The sequence below is a fragment of the Mobula birostris genome, chromosome 22 (genome assembly GCF_030028105.1).
Source record: "Mobula birostris isolate sMobBir1 chromosome 22, sMobBir1.hap1, whole genome shotgun sequence".
Taxonomy (NCBI): domain Eukaryota; kingdom Metazoa; phylum Chordata; class Chondrichthyes; order Myliobatiformes; family Myliobatidae; genus Mobula; species Mobula birostris.
The window spans coordinates 25,429,866-25,446,775 of record NC_092391.1 but is presented as its reverse complement, the minus strand read 5'-3'; the positions used below and the strand labels follow the sequence as shown (position 1 = coordinate 25,446,775).

The following is a 16,910-nucleotide window of genomic DNA, read 5'->3' as shown; positions in this document are numbered from 1 at the left end:
AATGAATCGCCCGTGTTATATATGGTAACATATATGTACTTTGAAAATAAATTTACTTTGAACTTTGGTTCTCTCCCCTTGCCTTACTGCAACCAATAATGCCTCACTTCTGACCGTGATTGACAACACAGAAGACCCGCCCCTTTGCCCGGCAATAACCTGTTTACCACAATGCGGAGACGTCATACGGAGGCGGCGGGTCTTCGCGCGATTTGCGCAGGCGCGCCACTGGTCCCTTAAATCACGCGCAGCCGCGTCGCTCCGCGTGATATCCCTCCGCAAACAAGGAGAAAAGAGGCAACAGAATAACAATTTACATATATTATCTTTAATTTTCTCAGGAAAAACATGTATATTAAGCGATATTTGTTGTTATGAAATGAGGGCGAATTACAGTTTGTTGGCTGGTGGTTTTCCAGTGTGGGGAGGGGCGGGGGGTTGCAAGGAGCGTGATGCATTGTGAGGAATATATGAAGAAGTAGTCCGAGGTTTATTTGTTTTTCAGTCGGCAGCGGATGCATTGAGTCGGGGGAGGGGGTGAGCTGTTCAAGATGGCGGCGCCCTGTGGAATGCGGGGTCTCTGAGAGGTAAAAGCGCCGCGCTGCTCGGCTGAGAGGGCGAGTCCGACCGCGTGTTTGGCCCACTTTCTCGGCCGTGCCGCCGTCCAGCTCCCCCGCTTGGCCTCACGCACCGACCCGTGAGCGGGTGAGGTTAAGGTGGTCTTTTCCCCGCCCCTCGTTCCATTGTGGAGGGGAAGGAGACATCGGATGGTTCAGGGGAACCGAAGGGTCCTGTGTCTCCTCGGACCGTCACGTTACTTAGTGGTCAGTGAGTGCCTGGGACCTTGAGCTAAATGAATGGGTGTAGCGTATTTAATCAATGCTACTGTTTCACGGTTTAGCTTATATTGGTGTTGCTTCCAGTCTATCATGGGCAGGTAGTCCTTTCGTACGTGTGGGATGAGATCTGTTCTTGATCACTCAGTAATTGTTTGGTTATGTGAAAGTAGTTGTCAAGTCTGATCTTCCTATTCATTCTTCTGCGGGTCCCGCCCCAAGCAACCCCAGAATGGGTTTAAACTAGAGTCATTTTGGTTGCCAGGGCGTCTTGTAATAGCGATCTTTTTCACTGCCCCTTTTGTGTTAAATGCTTCGTGTGCAAGTGTTGTCTTAATAACTGTGGGTTGTCGCACTAAGTGTGAATGAACTATGTTTAGGTGACTATAATTTAGTAGTTTATTCTACTTCTGAGGGAATTTAAATTAATAGATGATAAGTAATTCAAATACAAGCTGGCAAAATGGGCTGAGGGATTGCCTGGTGATTTAGGATTGAGTTTGAGTGTACCAGAAATAACAGATTTTTTTTAAAAATGTGAAATAGCAATCAGTTATTAAATCTGGTAGAACTGTTTATAAATACAGGTAATAGTATTTTGCAAATTTTATATACATTGTCTTTATTGAGTTGGCATACAATTTTCCATGTATTACAATGATTTGTGCAGATTATTATTTTTAGATTCAGTATTGATGCCTTCAGGCTAAGCTATCTATCTGTAGTTTTTTAAATATATTAAATATTTAAGTGACTCTGGGAAATGTGAACACTGAGGAAAGTAACAGTTGGGTAAAAAATATTATTGTCTTGATTTATTGATGGTTATTAATTTTCCCATGCAGATGTCATTAACGACTGTTGACTGTTTGGTGAGGATGTCAAGTAAAGTTCCAGAATTTTGATGCACTGTTGAAGGTTTTTCCCAGGTTGGCTCTGGGAAGAATATCTTGCAGCTATTGTCATCCACAACTGTTTACTATTGTCTGAATGGTGTGGGTTGTAGGCCTGGAAGGTGCTGCTGAAGTAATCTTGGTCAGTTTCTGAAATAGATGGTAAACACAGTGCATTGGTGCAGGAATGCCTGGAGTATTTGTTTAGGATGACTTTGAATTCCTTCATTGTTAGTGCTGTATAATCCATGCTTTCCATAATACTTTTGACTTGTAAAGGGTGAAAAGGCGTAGTGAAATCAGGTCACTCCATTGAACGTTTTAGAATTTGGTGGACAATGTTTCATGCACCATCTTTGGGAATTTATTAATAATTGCCAGTATCTGTGAAAACGACTGTAAGCTCTCTACTACATTGCTGAATGTTGCTAAATTGCTAACTTATTTCATATGGGCTGTTGCCCTCATCTGATAGTGATGTCATTGAGCTAGAATTATCCACCCACCCTAGCTGTCACCTTTTCATCAAATTGCCTTTAGGGAAATGCTGCAAGTCCAACCACCAGGACTACACGTCATCTGCAAAGCTTCTTTCCTGTAGCTTTCCAGCTTCTCAACAAAACTTACTCGGGTGTAATAACTTAACTGCCCCTGTACAACATCTGTTAAGTGGGCTTTCCTGCTCACCTTGTTCTGTTGATAATTAGTCTCTTCATATGTTCACATTTATTTAAGTTTGATTATTGACTTCTTGTGCCTGTCACCATTCTAATTGTTATTTGCTCCTTGCTGTTTGCACTATTGTCTTGTAAATTGTTGGTTGCTATTGTGTTGCCTGTTAAAGGGTATTGTCCTGTTTTATGGCTTGACATCGAACCACAATCAATTCTGGTACATTTCACATACAGTCAATAAAATGTTTCTGATTCAGGTTGTTTAGATAGATTACAAAGAGATTATTTAGTCAATCTTGCATGTTCCTATCTCTGAAAATCTTTCCAATTAATTTCATTCTACTTGTTTTTCTCCCAAAACTTTAAACTTCTCTTAAAATTGTATGAGTAAATGATTTTTTTTCAAATGGCAGGCTTTTACTTGTAGGTTGCCACAAGAATTGACATGGAAGCTGCACTCTTTTCAGCCTGTCATTTAAGTCTGCTAACTTGGTCTGTCAGGAGAGGAAGCATAAAGTGACAGTAGTAAAAAGGTGTGAAAACTGGTTGTGCATTTAGTCAGCTGATAATCACAATAGCACCTGCAGCTTTATTTGTCACGTGCTTTCCTCCAAAAGAAATTGACCAGTCATTAATGTTTAGCACATGCTGTTTTATATATATTCATGTGGATGGAGTTTGCATCTATGTGCATTTCTTTTGTCAATTTCTAGGGCTTGTTGCAGTGACAAATGGAGTGCTAGCACCAAATGTGCCAATAATAAATAGCTGGCAGGTGTGGAGATGCCCAGACTTCATGTCATTCCAAATGTTTCTGTCAAGTGCATTTTGCAATCAAATTGACTCCTAGTCTCACTAGTTTAAACAGTTGTGGGCTTTGTCAATCCAGAACATTGCCCTTGTTTTCAAAAAAAAACTTTTGGAGTGTCTGTTGGATTTCTGTACTCATTTTAAACAAAACATAAGATTTAACAAAATGAGCTCCTGATACTTCTACTCCTTTCTGAAATTGTAAATCAAGCCTTTCCCATCTGAAAGATTGCAGATATGTTGAATAGAATATTGCAGCAATTCTTTAAATATTTGTGCTAAAGTTCAGTAATGCATATATGATCTTCCAGAAAACTTAAACAATTGAAACCATTTTCATTTGGAATGTATTTGTATTTTAATCCATTCAGCTCAATTGTGAATAGTTAGGCTCCCAGTGAATACTTTGTACTCCATTTTGCTCTATTAACAAAGCATCAATTTGTTCCTTGCTAATTTAAATTTACCTAAATGCATCTATACATTCTATTTCATCTGCTTATCACTCACTAACACACTTTCCAGAATTTCTTGTTTGGTTTAATAGTAACTCTTGTATATGCCTTCCTCCTTTGAGTACTCTGTGGAAGCAAAAACATCTTCCATCCGCAATATCAACTGATTTTCTTCTACCACCTCTCTAGCCCCTCAACGTGATGTTGTTCTCAGTTTTGATTTGGACTGCATAATGCCAAATGTGAATAAGTACATAGTTGTCCCTGCAGCAAGTGGCAAAGGTTTTGAAAGTCATTTTATTTTGATAAGTGATTACCCACCCAGGGCATGCTTCTTCTCATTGTTACCATCAGGAAGGGGGTACTGAAGCCTGAAGGCATACACTCAGCGATTCAGGAACAGCTTCTTCCCCTCTACCATCTGATTTCTGAATGGACATTGAACTCACTACTATATTTCTGATTTTGCACTAATTTAACTATTTGATATACATACAGTGTGTATATATGTATACTGTAGTTCAGTTTTTGTTATTATGTATTGCATTGTACTGCTGCCACAAAGTTAACAAATTTCGTGATGTATACCAGTGATATTCAACCTGATGCTGATTATTCAGATTCATTTATTTGAACATTTAGTCTTCTCTAGGTTCAGTTGCTGTAAGTTTTAAATGTCTGCGTAATCCACGTAACAGTGAGCAACGCTCATCAGATGCTTTGTAAGTGGGGGAGAGGGCAAGTGCAGTGAAACTGAGGGTCTTTTCTCTGCTGCATTCTGCATGTGTTTATGTAGCTCAACATTGAAATGTAAAGCATATGTTTAGTCTTTTTAAAATGGAATTCCCATTTTCCTATACAAAATTTTATTTGTCACATTCTTTCCTAGAGAAGGAATTGATCTGTGATCAGTATATTTGGCACATGTTATATACAGTATATTTATGTGGATGGAGTATGCATTTGTGCATCCGCAGTCTTGTTTCTCTTAGTAATTCCAGCTCTTCAATCCTGACAGTTTTGTGGTCCACCAACTCTTAATTTATTGACCATACCTTCAGTAGTTGAGCTCCCATGTTCTGGAAGCGAATGCTTTTGACTCCTTTTAGAAGCCTCCAAAACCTGCTGCCTCTGTCCTAAAGTGATATCTCCTTTTGTACGTTTCAAATTTTCAACTTTTCTGCCTTTGAAGCACCCTTATATGGAACTATAAATGCAAGTTTTTGAAATTGGCATTTGCTGCTTCTGCCTGAGGTTGTGAACAATGAAAACAAATAACACATTTTTTACCAAGAACACAGGAGGAGTAGGCTTTTGTGTGCATTGCCATTCTATAACTCTGACATTTTTATGCAATGTGACAGTTACAAAAGCACGTTTTTGTAGGATTGATATGAGGATTGTCTTTAATTCTTGTCTCACCCTTGGTTGCCAGTTTGTTGAAATGGTTGAATCACTTTCCCAGCTGGTGATTTAAAAAAAAAATGCTAATACATATTTGGTTTCATTGATCGCCTGATGTGTTATAGTGATATCAGTGGTGTTTGCTTCATCTGGCCCATCTTATTTCTTCACACCATTTTGCTGTCCATGGGAAACCTATCAGACAAATAAATCTTCATTGTGGCTTTCATGCACAGACTTGGTATTTACACCTATTGAACTATAGTTAGAGACTAAGAATGATGACTACCCAGTTTGTGCATGGCAAAGTTCATCAAAAGTAGCAGTAAGGTGAAGAAAATGCACAATCTGGTCTAGTAATGGTTTTGGAAATATTGGCCAAAAATACTGTCTACCTTCAGATTAATGCCATGGGATTAATAACAGCAAGAGATCTGAGTACGGTAGCAAGAGTTTCTTGCCATTAGATAGGGCTTGATGGGGTAAACTCTTTGCATAGGAAAGCATGCACTTGTGATAGAGGGAATGTAGTGAAGGTTCGGATTAATTCATGGGATGGCAGAATTGCCATATGGGAAGAGATGAAGTCAATGTGGATTTTTCTCACCGGAGAATTTGGAGTATTCTGACAGATCTAGGCAGACTATTCTGACATTAAATAAACTATGGCTTGATATTTTCTGGAAGCAAAAGGCATCAAGGAATATGAGAAAGCAGGAATATGGTTTTTGAGTAGAGGGTCATCGATGATCAAATTGAATAGTGAAACATTCCCAGAGTTGTTATTTTCTAGGTTTTTTGGGACAATAGACTTGTTGGCCTAACCTCAATGGGGGAAAAAGTGATGGTTTTTAAAGTGGTAAGAGGAGCTCCCTACAATGAGTGAGTAGAGTCAACGTAGACTTGTGAAACTGAAATCATATTTGATAAATATTTTTGGAGTTATAATTAGGGGAATATGTTAATATCAGCCAGTTAATGTGATGTATTTGGTCTTTCAGCAGTTGTTCAGTAAGATGCTATTTAAGAGGTAATTAGACCTCATAATGCATGCATTTATTAGAAATGCTTGCATGGATTGAGTATTGGTTAACAAGAAATTGTAGGAATAAGTGGAGTCACCTGTAACTTAAGAGACTGTGACTAATGGGGTGCCTTAGCAATGGATATTAGGCCCTCAGCTGTTCAGTCTAGGTCGCTGATCTAGTTGAGAGGATTAAGTCTAATATTTCTAAGCTTGCTTGTGCACAGTGGCCTGTGAAGAGTACAGTGTTTCTGGTGGATATGGACAGTAAGTTAATGGCAAGGACATAGCAGCTGGAATGTGTCATCAACTTCAACAGAAATAAAATGATCATATTTAAATAGTGAGAAATTGGTTGTGGGAAAGTGTGGATGTCCTTTTATGCAAGTCACTGAAAGTTAATATTTGGGTACAAAAAGCAGTTGCAGAGAGCAAGTAATATGTTGATGTTAAATGCAAGAGGATTTGAGAATGAGTACAAACATATTGCCACACTTGTACAGTGTCCTGATGAGGTCTTGTTTGGAATAGTGTTTTCCTACACAAGGATGTATCTCTGCAGTACGAAGTTGAAACAGAGGTTAACCTGATTTGTCAAATGACAAGATATTGAGCAGACTGGGACTGTATTGTCTTGGATTTAGAAGATTGAGAAGTGTTCCCATTGAAAGTTAGCAAGTAATTTGAGGTATAAATATTTAGGTTTTTTTTTTACCTAAGCTAGCTGTCTATATTGGTATATTTGACGTAGAGATCAATGGATTTTTTTGAAAAAAAGTTCAAGGGAATCACTGGATATGTGGTTGGCGCAGGAAAGTGATGTTGCTATGAAAGATCAGCTGTTGTTTTGAATGGTATAACAGACATTTAGAGTTAAATAGCCTACTCTTACTTATGAGACTGTATTCTTGTATTTTAGTGCTGCCCTGCTAGTCAGCAGTTTGGTGTTGAAAAGGGTGAAACTGGGGAGGCGATACAGCGTCAAGTGTACACAGCATGACACAGCCGGTGAATATTAGTGACCTGGTTCAGCTGCTAGAATCCACAAACCTTCAAATCTTTGAGGACGTGAAAGGACTTATTGTGGACCACCTTCGGTCAGGTGAGGCTGTGCTGGTTTCTCTTTCAGGGACTGTTTTGATGAAATGGTCCTCCCTGAACTGTTGGGATCTTTGTGCTGATGTTCTTAGCAGGTGATTCTTCTTGATTTAATTAACTTTGTTTTTTCTTTAAAGTAACATTTTCCCTGTGTTTAATGGTTGGTGGGTTTTGGTAATACTTTCATCATCAGAGGTTAATTTGGGACTCAGTGTTGTAATTTTTGAGTTTGTGCAGTGTGTGTCTTGTATTTTAAGTATTTCCATTTGCTACATCTGTTAATAGGAAATGTAAAACTTCCTTTTTTTTAAACTTTGCTATAATTGCACAGAGTTAGTGGAGCACTGTTAAATGTCTAGAGATATGGAATATTTCCAAATATTCCTGTCCTTCACTCATCATTAGAACCATACAGCACACAAAGAAGTCATTTCTTTGATATGCCTTTTTGGAACTCTTGGGAAGAACCAGTCAATTAATCTTGCACTGTCCACAATCCAGCAATTTCCTTTTTATTTCAACTTCATCGTTAAGGTTGCTAACCAATCTCCTTCCTGTAACTTTTCAGGCATTGCACTTCAGATCAAAGTTTTATCTCTGCACCCACCATAAATTCTGTTTTGCCAACTATCTTAAATACTTGTTCCCTGATTCTCAAGTTAGTCAAAATTTAATGTGTTAAATTTTGAGCACTTCAATGAAATCTACCCTCAAACCTTGATGCAAAAACAATCCCAGATTGTTGGCATAGCTAACTACTTCACCTCTGCTGCCACCCAAGTGTGGTAAGCACAACATTCCTAATTGAGACTCAGCAAATGATTAAAATATTTACATGTTATTTCATTGCAGAGAATCATGGGGTCAGTCTCCTTATCCAACCAATTTATTTTGAAGTGCCATTTTGCAGAGTTGACTGAAGTCTTGCACAACTAGTAAAAGTTCCTTGTATGTGTCAACTGGTTGTTATGTCTGCAGATCGTGGCTCCTTGCTGCTGAACCCATTAGTGGATCATTACTTGGAAAATAATTCTCTGGCAGCTGTGCAGATCCTTTCAGCTGTACAGGAGCCTCATGATAAGGTAAGCAGCATAAGTGGTGATTGACTTTGAACACGTTTTTATCTTGTTACTTCTAATTGCACAACCATTTCTGAAGGAGTCTGAAGGAAAGGTGATAAACTTAAATTCTGCCACATTAATTGGCAGTTGGTTTAAAAACTTACGGATGCCAGATGGGGGAGAGGGGGGATGTTCTTATAGCCTCAAAGATAAGCCAGGGCTAGTTTTTGATGCCATTACCCAAACCATTAAATGTGCAGATGTGCAAGAAGACGTTTTATTTCATTGCTAAATTTAATCAACTGTGCAAATAACTATTGTGTAGCTTTTCTAACAGCTTCATAATTTTTAGGATTGCAATTTCATCTTGGGGCTGGATATTTCAAAAAGTGACAGTTTTATGCAATTATGCTTTTTCATTAGTTTTTAAACTTACTCTGAAAGGTCCCCTTAAATATCTGCCACTGCGTCTTTGATTTCCTCCTCCCCTCTTAACCAACTTGCCAGTTCACTGTAACTATTATAATTTCTCCCAATTGCCCTTAGTTTGGTTCCAGGGCTGTTATTTTAAACCTCACTTCAGTAGAAAGCAAAATTCGGTATTATGATCATTGCTGCTCTGGAATGCCTACAATAATGCCCGTTGTATTATGCTAAGTTGAATGCAGCCTGTTCTCTGGCTCCAGAGCATGCTTGTGTGAAAGAAAATTATCCTAAAAACATAAATGGTTCATTTAAACTTGCCTTTGCCCATCTAATTTTTCTCTTAATACAGATTAAAATTGTCTGTGATTATTACCATCCTGGTCAAGCTCCTATTCTTTTTATTCTGTTGTACAACTCTCTACACATGACTTTTTGTAGTGAAAAATGCATGCTTAAGTTGCTTTAGGCGTAATTCTGAGCTTTCAGGCTGCTGCTTCTTGTCAGAAATGTAACTTTGCAAGCTATCCACTAGCCATATGAATGCTATCAATATTTCCTTCACCGATGCTAGTTTAAAAAATCCTTTGGGTCTCTGCCTATCAACACAGTGAAATAATCTTTAACACAGATTGCATTAGTTTTTTTAAAAAGTGGCCCATCCCCACCAAAACAAAGACCAGTGAGATCCAGAATCCTTGAAAGTAATGAGCACATTTTTTAAAAAAAATTATCAAAGCAGTGCCTGGAGAGGAACAATTGTGTTTTAATCTTCACCTATATCCTGGTGTGTTGGTAAGTTATGCCAAAATGTCCACATCTTATGGTTACTGATCGCTGGCTGTTTTTCACCGGTCTAGACTGACTATCGTCTTTTCAAGCATTGGCTATTAGTCAGCAGCAGGATTCCTGGCTGTGTTTTTTCCCTTATGACTCCTTTGATATTCATGTATCTGATAAATGGCCAAGTTCAGGAGTCTTTCGCTGCTGGGTACTATACACGTAAACTAAACAATGAAATCTTAGATTTTATTGCTACGGGGGGTGGGGGGGGGGGAGTTCTGCCTTTTGAGGAGCATTAATTTCATTTAACACCACACTCTGTGGTCTTGTAATTCCTGGTAAACTCCCTCACATGAGGCAGGAGAGGTGAAATTAAACACCTGTCATGCTGGTTATAACTGGAAGTTCAGTTGTGCTTTTGTACTGGATTAGCCTTTTTGAAAATTCTTTTGATGGGGCTTGTAATGAACATGGTTGGCAGGATTATTGCAAGTCAATTTTAAAATAGCCTCAGTGTTGGACTGGAGCTACACGAAGTCCACAACTGTAATCTGCTCTCTGAAGGAATGTTAGCATGCTGGTTGTAATTTTAAAACTATTTAACAAATGGAAACAACAGGAATTCTGCAGATGCTGGAAATTCAAGCAACACACATCAAAGTTGCTGGTGAACGCAGCAGGCCAGGCAGCATCTCTGGGAAGAGGTACAGTCGACGTTTCAGGCCGAGACCCTTCGTCAGGACAAATGGATTACTTTTTACTGATTCTCCATTTGTTCCCAGATTTTAACTTAATAGGACTGAATTCAAAGTCCTGGCACAGACAGACGAGGCCATGTGACTGACTTCTGAGAATCTCTTAATGGTTCTAAATTTGCTAATGGGATTTGACACCTTGTTCTGAATTTCTGGTTTATTATTATAACGGTTTTTCCACTGTACAATGTCTGGGACTCAGATGGCTATTCTCCACTTAAGCAGGTTTTTCTTTCTTCCTTTCTTCAATATTTTTATTTCTTAAAAGAATACAGGGTACAGTAGGATATATAATATATCAAATACAATATATTGAAATCACAAAGTGTAATTACCCATATCCATATAAAATTAAAACATAATATTGAAAAGAGATTTTATTATACAAAAAATCTAAAGTCGCTACCAGGAAAAAAAACAGCTGTTAGGTTTGGGGAAAAAAAAGAAAAGGAAGAAATCCTTAACATATAGTAAAACATATTATGAGCCTACATCTGTGCTTAATAACAAATCAAAGATTTTGAAAATAATTCAGAAAGGGTCCCAACAATGTTAAAAAAAAATCTTGTCTAGGTTCAGAAATTGAACAGTGAATCTTCTCTAAATTTAAGCATGACATAACATCATGTAACCAATGAGTACGAGTAGGCAGAGTGGCATCCTTCCACTTAAGCAACAATGGCCTCCTGGCTATGAGAGAAATAAAGGCCAAAATATGCAGATCATGTGTCTCCAAAGTAATATAATTTCCTCCAACAATACCAAATAAGGCAGTCAAAGGATTAGGTTTAAAATTTGCAAGCAGGTTTTTAATCATGGGTTTAACAGGAAGAGTTGTAGTGGCTGTAGAATTCATTGCGCTTCATTTTATTTTTCAGCATCTTTTGGATCGACTAAACGAGTGTATGGGAAAGGCAGCGACCCGTCTACCTGCTGTGACCTTATTGGGTCACGTCATCCGACGTGAGCCCACTTGGATTCATAAACTCTTCCGTGCTCCTGTGCTGGTTTCACTTCTCAAGTGTCTGAAGGTTCAATTTTCAAAATTAAATTTATTTTTAAAATGAACTTGTATTTTTCCTCTGTGCCCCCAGTGTTACTATCACACCTCATGTTTCCACGTAAGATATGCTTTGACATTTGTGAATAACTTGCCTTCTGAAGCTGGTGGTGTATAGCTTTAAATGTTTGTATTACTTGTAGATTTAAGGCTTTCTTATAATTTTTGCCCAACTTCTCTGAAGATTTTGACTGAGGAAGTAATGTGAATATAAATATAATGTTGGATCTCTTGTCCTACTCTCTTCTGTCTCGCTGGTTAACTAACACCCAAATCCTTTTGAGCTTTTCTAAGTAATAAGCAAGGAATAACATTTTTTAATATTGTATGTGGACGAGTGTGTGATGACATATTTCTGTCCTATGCCCAAATAGTTCTCTGGGATATCTCTGGTAGGACTCTGGTAATCAGAATTCACAAATGGGATCCATATTTAGTGTGCTAAGGCAGTACCTTGACACTGTACAAACCCTTCACTGGAGTGTCTGCTTGCATTTTGTGCTCTGGAGTATTTTTGAGTGAGACTTGAATTGCAGCTTTCTGGTTCTGAATGCTGCCATTGAGTCAGAGCAGACTTCGCATATTTTTAATGAGAATTTTTTTGGAGGGGGGGTGCTTTACTTGAAGACTACAAGAGAATAAAAATGCACCTTAGTAACAATGCTGGGGAAACTTAGCAGGTCAGGCAGCATCTACGGATAGGAATAAAGAGCTGATGTTTTCGGCCGAGACACTTCATCAGGACTTGGACGCACACTTTCCAGCTTCTGTATGCCTGTCAAAGACAGATGGAAAACTGTAATGTTGTTCAAAATGGGTGTCAACTTATCTTGAGATTTATTGGGCATAACTATTAAAGCAAATGGAGTCAAAAGCTGGTGAATGGGATAACTGAATTGACAGAACAGGCTGGTGAGACTGCCTTCTGCATGCTAAAAATGTCCATTGAATCATTCCACTAAAATTCTTCTTGTTGCCTGACTGAGATTGAGTGCCATCATGCAAATTTTGTCGTCCAATGTCTTTAATTTGTATACAATTCAAACTTTTAAAGGTTTGCCTTGTTAATTTGATTTCTACAGATGGAGACAGACATTGTATTCCTTACTACTGGAGTTCTTGTATTAATCATCCTCCTGCCAATGATTCCTCAAGCTGGGAAACAGTATCTTCTTGATTTCTTTGAAATCTTTGGCCGCTTGGCTGCCTGGAATCTGAGAAACCCAGGTATGATGATGCATCACCAAGACTGATAAACTTTGTCTTCTGCTTGAGGGATTTACTTTGAATGAAATACTTATGTAATGAGTATCTTTTTCCCAATTAAATCTAGTGAATGAAATTGGGTTTTGGCAATTCCTTCTCCACCTAATCAATTGGTACTTGGTACAAAGCAGTAATCACATAGTATTTGAAGCTAATTAATATAGATATTCCATGGGCAGTTTAGAAAGTTGGGTGATGACATGGCTTGATCTTTTATGTTTGCTGTACTTGCCTCAGAGGAATTTAAATTTGTGTGGCTTCTTCCACGATTTTGGGATGTCTGAGCTGCTTTATGTGATTTTTAGCACCTTGGCAGCCAATTTACAGTTGTACTGATAATGAGTAGCATTGTTTCATGTTGCTGGCTGAGGGATTAAATATTAGGTAGAAAGGAGACCCCCAGTACAAAAGTAGTGTTGTATCTTTTGTTGCAATGTGTGTCTTCCAAGTTATTTTAATTTGCTACTTTGGTCTTTAACTCCTTGGTAGCCCATAATCTTTTGTAATGAAATAAAATATTGAAAAATGAGAATCTGATATGAGTGAGTGAAATGCTAGTTCCTTTGGGCAGATTAGAGAGTTACTATTTTAGTTCCATAATCCTGCAGTATTTTCATGAATTATTTGAATTTATAGAATGACCTTAACATGTTAATTGGAATAATGAAACCAATGTAGAAGCACCAGACTCCAGACTGTAATTAACTATGTTGGTCTGAACTACAAATTTGCTGCTAAGCAAACTGTTGCAAAGGGAATAGAGAAACTTCTTGAAGCACTTTTCTTTATAATAGAATTGAGGAAAAATTGGAAGTTCAGTTCTCTTTAGTGAAATAGTTATTGATGTTTAATGATAAGGGCTAAACTATCTCCTCATTTAATCCTTTTTTCTATTCCCTTTAGGTCAAATATCAGAAGTGTATCTGATCCATCTACATGCTAGTGTTTATGCATTGTTTCACCGTCTCTATGGGATGTACCCTTGTAACTTTGTGTCCTACCTCCGCTCCCACTACAGTATGAAGGAAAACATAGAGATTTTTGAAGAGGTGGTAAAGGTAAGAAAGATATTTTTATTTGGCAAGGTGAAGGGTTAGAACATTGGGAAGTGCTAGCTAATAAATGGAAAATTGGTCTTGGTTGAATAAGATGATGAGAAGGTCCAGGTACCTTTCTAAAATGGAAGGGAAGTGTCAAACAAAGATACCGTATTGTTTGGTTCGAGTTGTTAATTTAAAAAAAAACTTGCTTTTCATTACCACTATGATATTCCAAAAATAATGAAGTCGGTGGCCAGTGAAGTAATTTTGCAGTTCTGGTCCCTGTAGCATTGCTGGAAATGACCAGCTTTCTGTACATGAGATACCATAAGTACTGAAATAAATAGATTTTTGGATCTGCAGCAAGTTGTTGGTTGAGGAACATTGATTAGGATGCCTGGGTGATGTTCTTTGCACCATGTTATACTGACCATGGGATCTTTAAAATAGGGAAGGTTGCTTCCTTACTTCCAGCAAGATGACTAATTCATTCACATTTATTCCTTGTCTTCAGTATTTATGTAAATGTGGTATTGAGCTACCACCATTGAAATGATGTTGGTGATTGATGTGGGACTGGAGTTGTGTTGATAAAACTGGATTGTGACAGTCCATGGTGAAGTGGGAGATGGGTGGTAATTTGCAAAATGGTCTAGTTGGCACTTGTAAGGAGAATGGTGGTACTGACTTGAGATTGAGGGTTGAAGGCAGGCTCGGTTTGACATCTATCATTGGTAAGTTAATTGCCAGTACCACACTCTAGTTGGGGCACTAGTAAGGTTGGGTGACAGACAGAGGGTTCTGTGAATGGGATACCCAGGTGGTATGTTGCTTCCCACGTGCCAGGGACAGGGACGTCTTGGATTGCATCCACGGAGGGAGGGAGAGCAGCCAGATGTCTTGGTGCATATTGGTACCAATGACATGGGAGGCAAAGCAGAGGTCCTGAAGAGAGAATTTAGAGGGTGAAACGGAAAGCTGAGAAGCAGGGTCGCCAGGGTAGTAATTTCTGGATTGTTGCCTGTGAGGGTAGAAACAGGATGACTTGGCGTGGCTGAGAAGCTGGTGCAGGGGGCAGGGCTCTTGGATCATTGGGATCTCTTCTGGAGAGGCACGACCTGTACAGAAGTGACGAGTTGCACCTGACCCACCAATATTCTCACGGGCAGATTTGTTAGAGCTATGGGGGAGGGTTCAGACTAATCTGGCAGGGGGGTAGAACCAGAGTGAAGGGACTCAGGATGGGACGGATGGTAAGGAAACAAAGATAGCGTGCAGTCATTGTCTGGAAGGACAGGCAGATGGTGGGACATGATTGCAGCCAGCAGGGTGATTATCAGTGCAATAGGGATGCAGAAGCAAAAAAGGGTAGCAGATACAGTACTCAGTGTTATAGATCAATGCACGGAGTATAAGAAATAAGGTGGATGATCTTGTTGCACTATTACAGATTGTCAACTATGATGTTGTCATCACTGAATCATGGCTGATGGTTGTAGTTGGGGCTGAATGTCCAAGGTTACATGTTGTATTGGAGGGGTAGGAAGATAGGCAGAGGAGGTGGTGTGACTTTGCTGGGACAGAATGGCATCAAATCAATAGAAAGATGTGATATAGGATCGGAAGATGTTGAATCCTTGTGGGTTGAGTTAAGAAACTGCAAGGATAAAACTACCCCGATGGCAGTTATATACAAGCCTCCCAGCAGTAGCTGGGATGTGGACCATAGATTAAAATGGGAAATAGGAAAGGCATATCAAAAGGGAAATGTTATGGTAGTCATGGGAGATTTTAACATGCAGGTCGATTGGGAAAAATCAGGTTGGAAATGGATCTTGAGAGAGTGAGATTGTTGAATACCTACTGTTTGGGTGTTATGTAATGAACTGAAGGTGATTAGGGAGCTCAAGGTAAAAGAACCCTTAGGAGGCAGTGATCACAATATTATTGAGTTCAACTTGAAATTTGATAGGGAGAAAGTATGGTCTGAAGAGTGGTTGATAGCTGAAATGTGTTATGAGAAGAGGTGGTAGAAACGGGTATAATTCTTATGTTTAAGAGCCATTTAAATGGATACTTAAGAGTAAATATGAAAAACATAGAAGGATATGGTCCTGATGTGGGCAAGTGGGATTAGTGTAGATGGAAAAAAAAAATTGGCATGGACAAGAGGGCAGAAAGGTGCATTTCTGTGCTTGTGTCTTATGTAGATCTAACTCAATTTTTATTGATTTTGTTACTGTTGAGCACTTTGGGAAGTATCACTACATTGAAGGTTGCCTGGATTGGGGAGCATGCCTTATGAGAATAGGTTGACTGAACTCGGCCTTTTCCCCTTGGAGCGACGGAGGATGAGAGATGACCTGATAGAGGTGTATAAGATGATGAGAGGCATTGATTGTGTGGATGGTCGGAGGCTTTTTCCCAGGGCTGAAATGGCTGGCACAAGAGGGCATAGTTTTAGGTGCTTGGAAGTAGGTGCAGAGGAGATGTCAGGGGTAAGTTTTTATATATATATATTACACACACACACACACACACACACACACACACACACACACACACACACACACACACACGGAATGGTGAGTGCGTGGAATGGGCTGCCGGCAGTGGTGGTGATAGGGTCTTTTGAGACAGTGGTCCCCAACCACCGGGCCGCAAGCATGTGCTACCGGACCATGCGGAAACAATATGATTTGGCGATATGAAACAATGAGTCAGCTGCACCTTTCCTCACTCCCTGTCGCGCACTGTTGAACTTGAACCCCCCCCCCAGGTCAGCCGATGCGCAAAAGGTTGGGGACCCTTGTTTTAAGAGACTCCTGGATAGATACGTGGAGCTTAGAAAAATAGAGGGCTATGGGTAAGCCTAAGTAGTTCTAAGGTAAGGACATGTTCGGCACTGCTTTGGGGCTGAAGGGCCTGTATTGTGCTGTAGGTTTTCTGTTTCTATGATGTAGCTGTATTTCAGCAGAGTAAAGGAAGTTACAGTGGTATGAGAGAGGAGTAGGACAAGTAAATTGGAAGGAGATGCTGGCAGGGATGACAGCAGAGCAGCAATGGCATGAGTTTCTGGGGGAAAATTAGGAAGGTGCAGGATGGAAGTATTCCAACAATGAAGAAATACTCAAATGGCAAAATAGTATGTGGCTATCAAGGGAAGTTAAAGCTAATGTAAAAGCAAAAGAGGGCATACAACAAAGCAAAAATTAGCGGGAAGATAGAGGATTGGGAAGCTTTTTAAAACCTACAGAGAGCAACTAAAAGAATCATTAGGAGAAAAAAGATTAAATATGAAAGCAAGCTAGCAAACAATATCAAAGTG

General features: G+C 39.2%; 1 protein-coding gene across 5 annotated transcripts in view; it reads left to right on the top strand.

The window, feature by feature from the left end:
• Positions 1-507: 507 nt before the first annotated feature.
• Positions 508-16,910, top strand: part of tsc1b (TSC complex subunit 1b) — a 59,255-nt gene continuing 42,852 nt past the window's right edge. For 4 of the 5 annotated variants that reach the window (XM_072240385.1, XM_072240389.1, XM_072240388.1 and 1 more), the window contains exons 1-6: positions 508-587; positions 7,016-7,198; positions 8,173-8,276; positions 11,095-11,247; positions 12,359-12,503; positions 13,446-13,600. In XM_072240385.1, the coding sequence (XP_072096486.1) occupies positions 7,093-7,198; positions 8,173-8,276; positions 11,095-11,247; positions 12,359-12,503; positions 13,446-13,600 (663 nt within the window). In that variant the 5' untranslated portion in view covers positions 508-587; positions 7,016-7,092. Of the gene's footprint in view, positions 588-650; positions 825-7,015; positions 7,199-8,172; positions 8,277-11,094; positions 11,248-12,358; positions 12,504-13,445; positions 13,601-16,910 lie in introns of those variants that run through there. The other variant, XM_072240386.1, reaches the window with a different exon arrangement.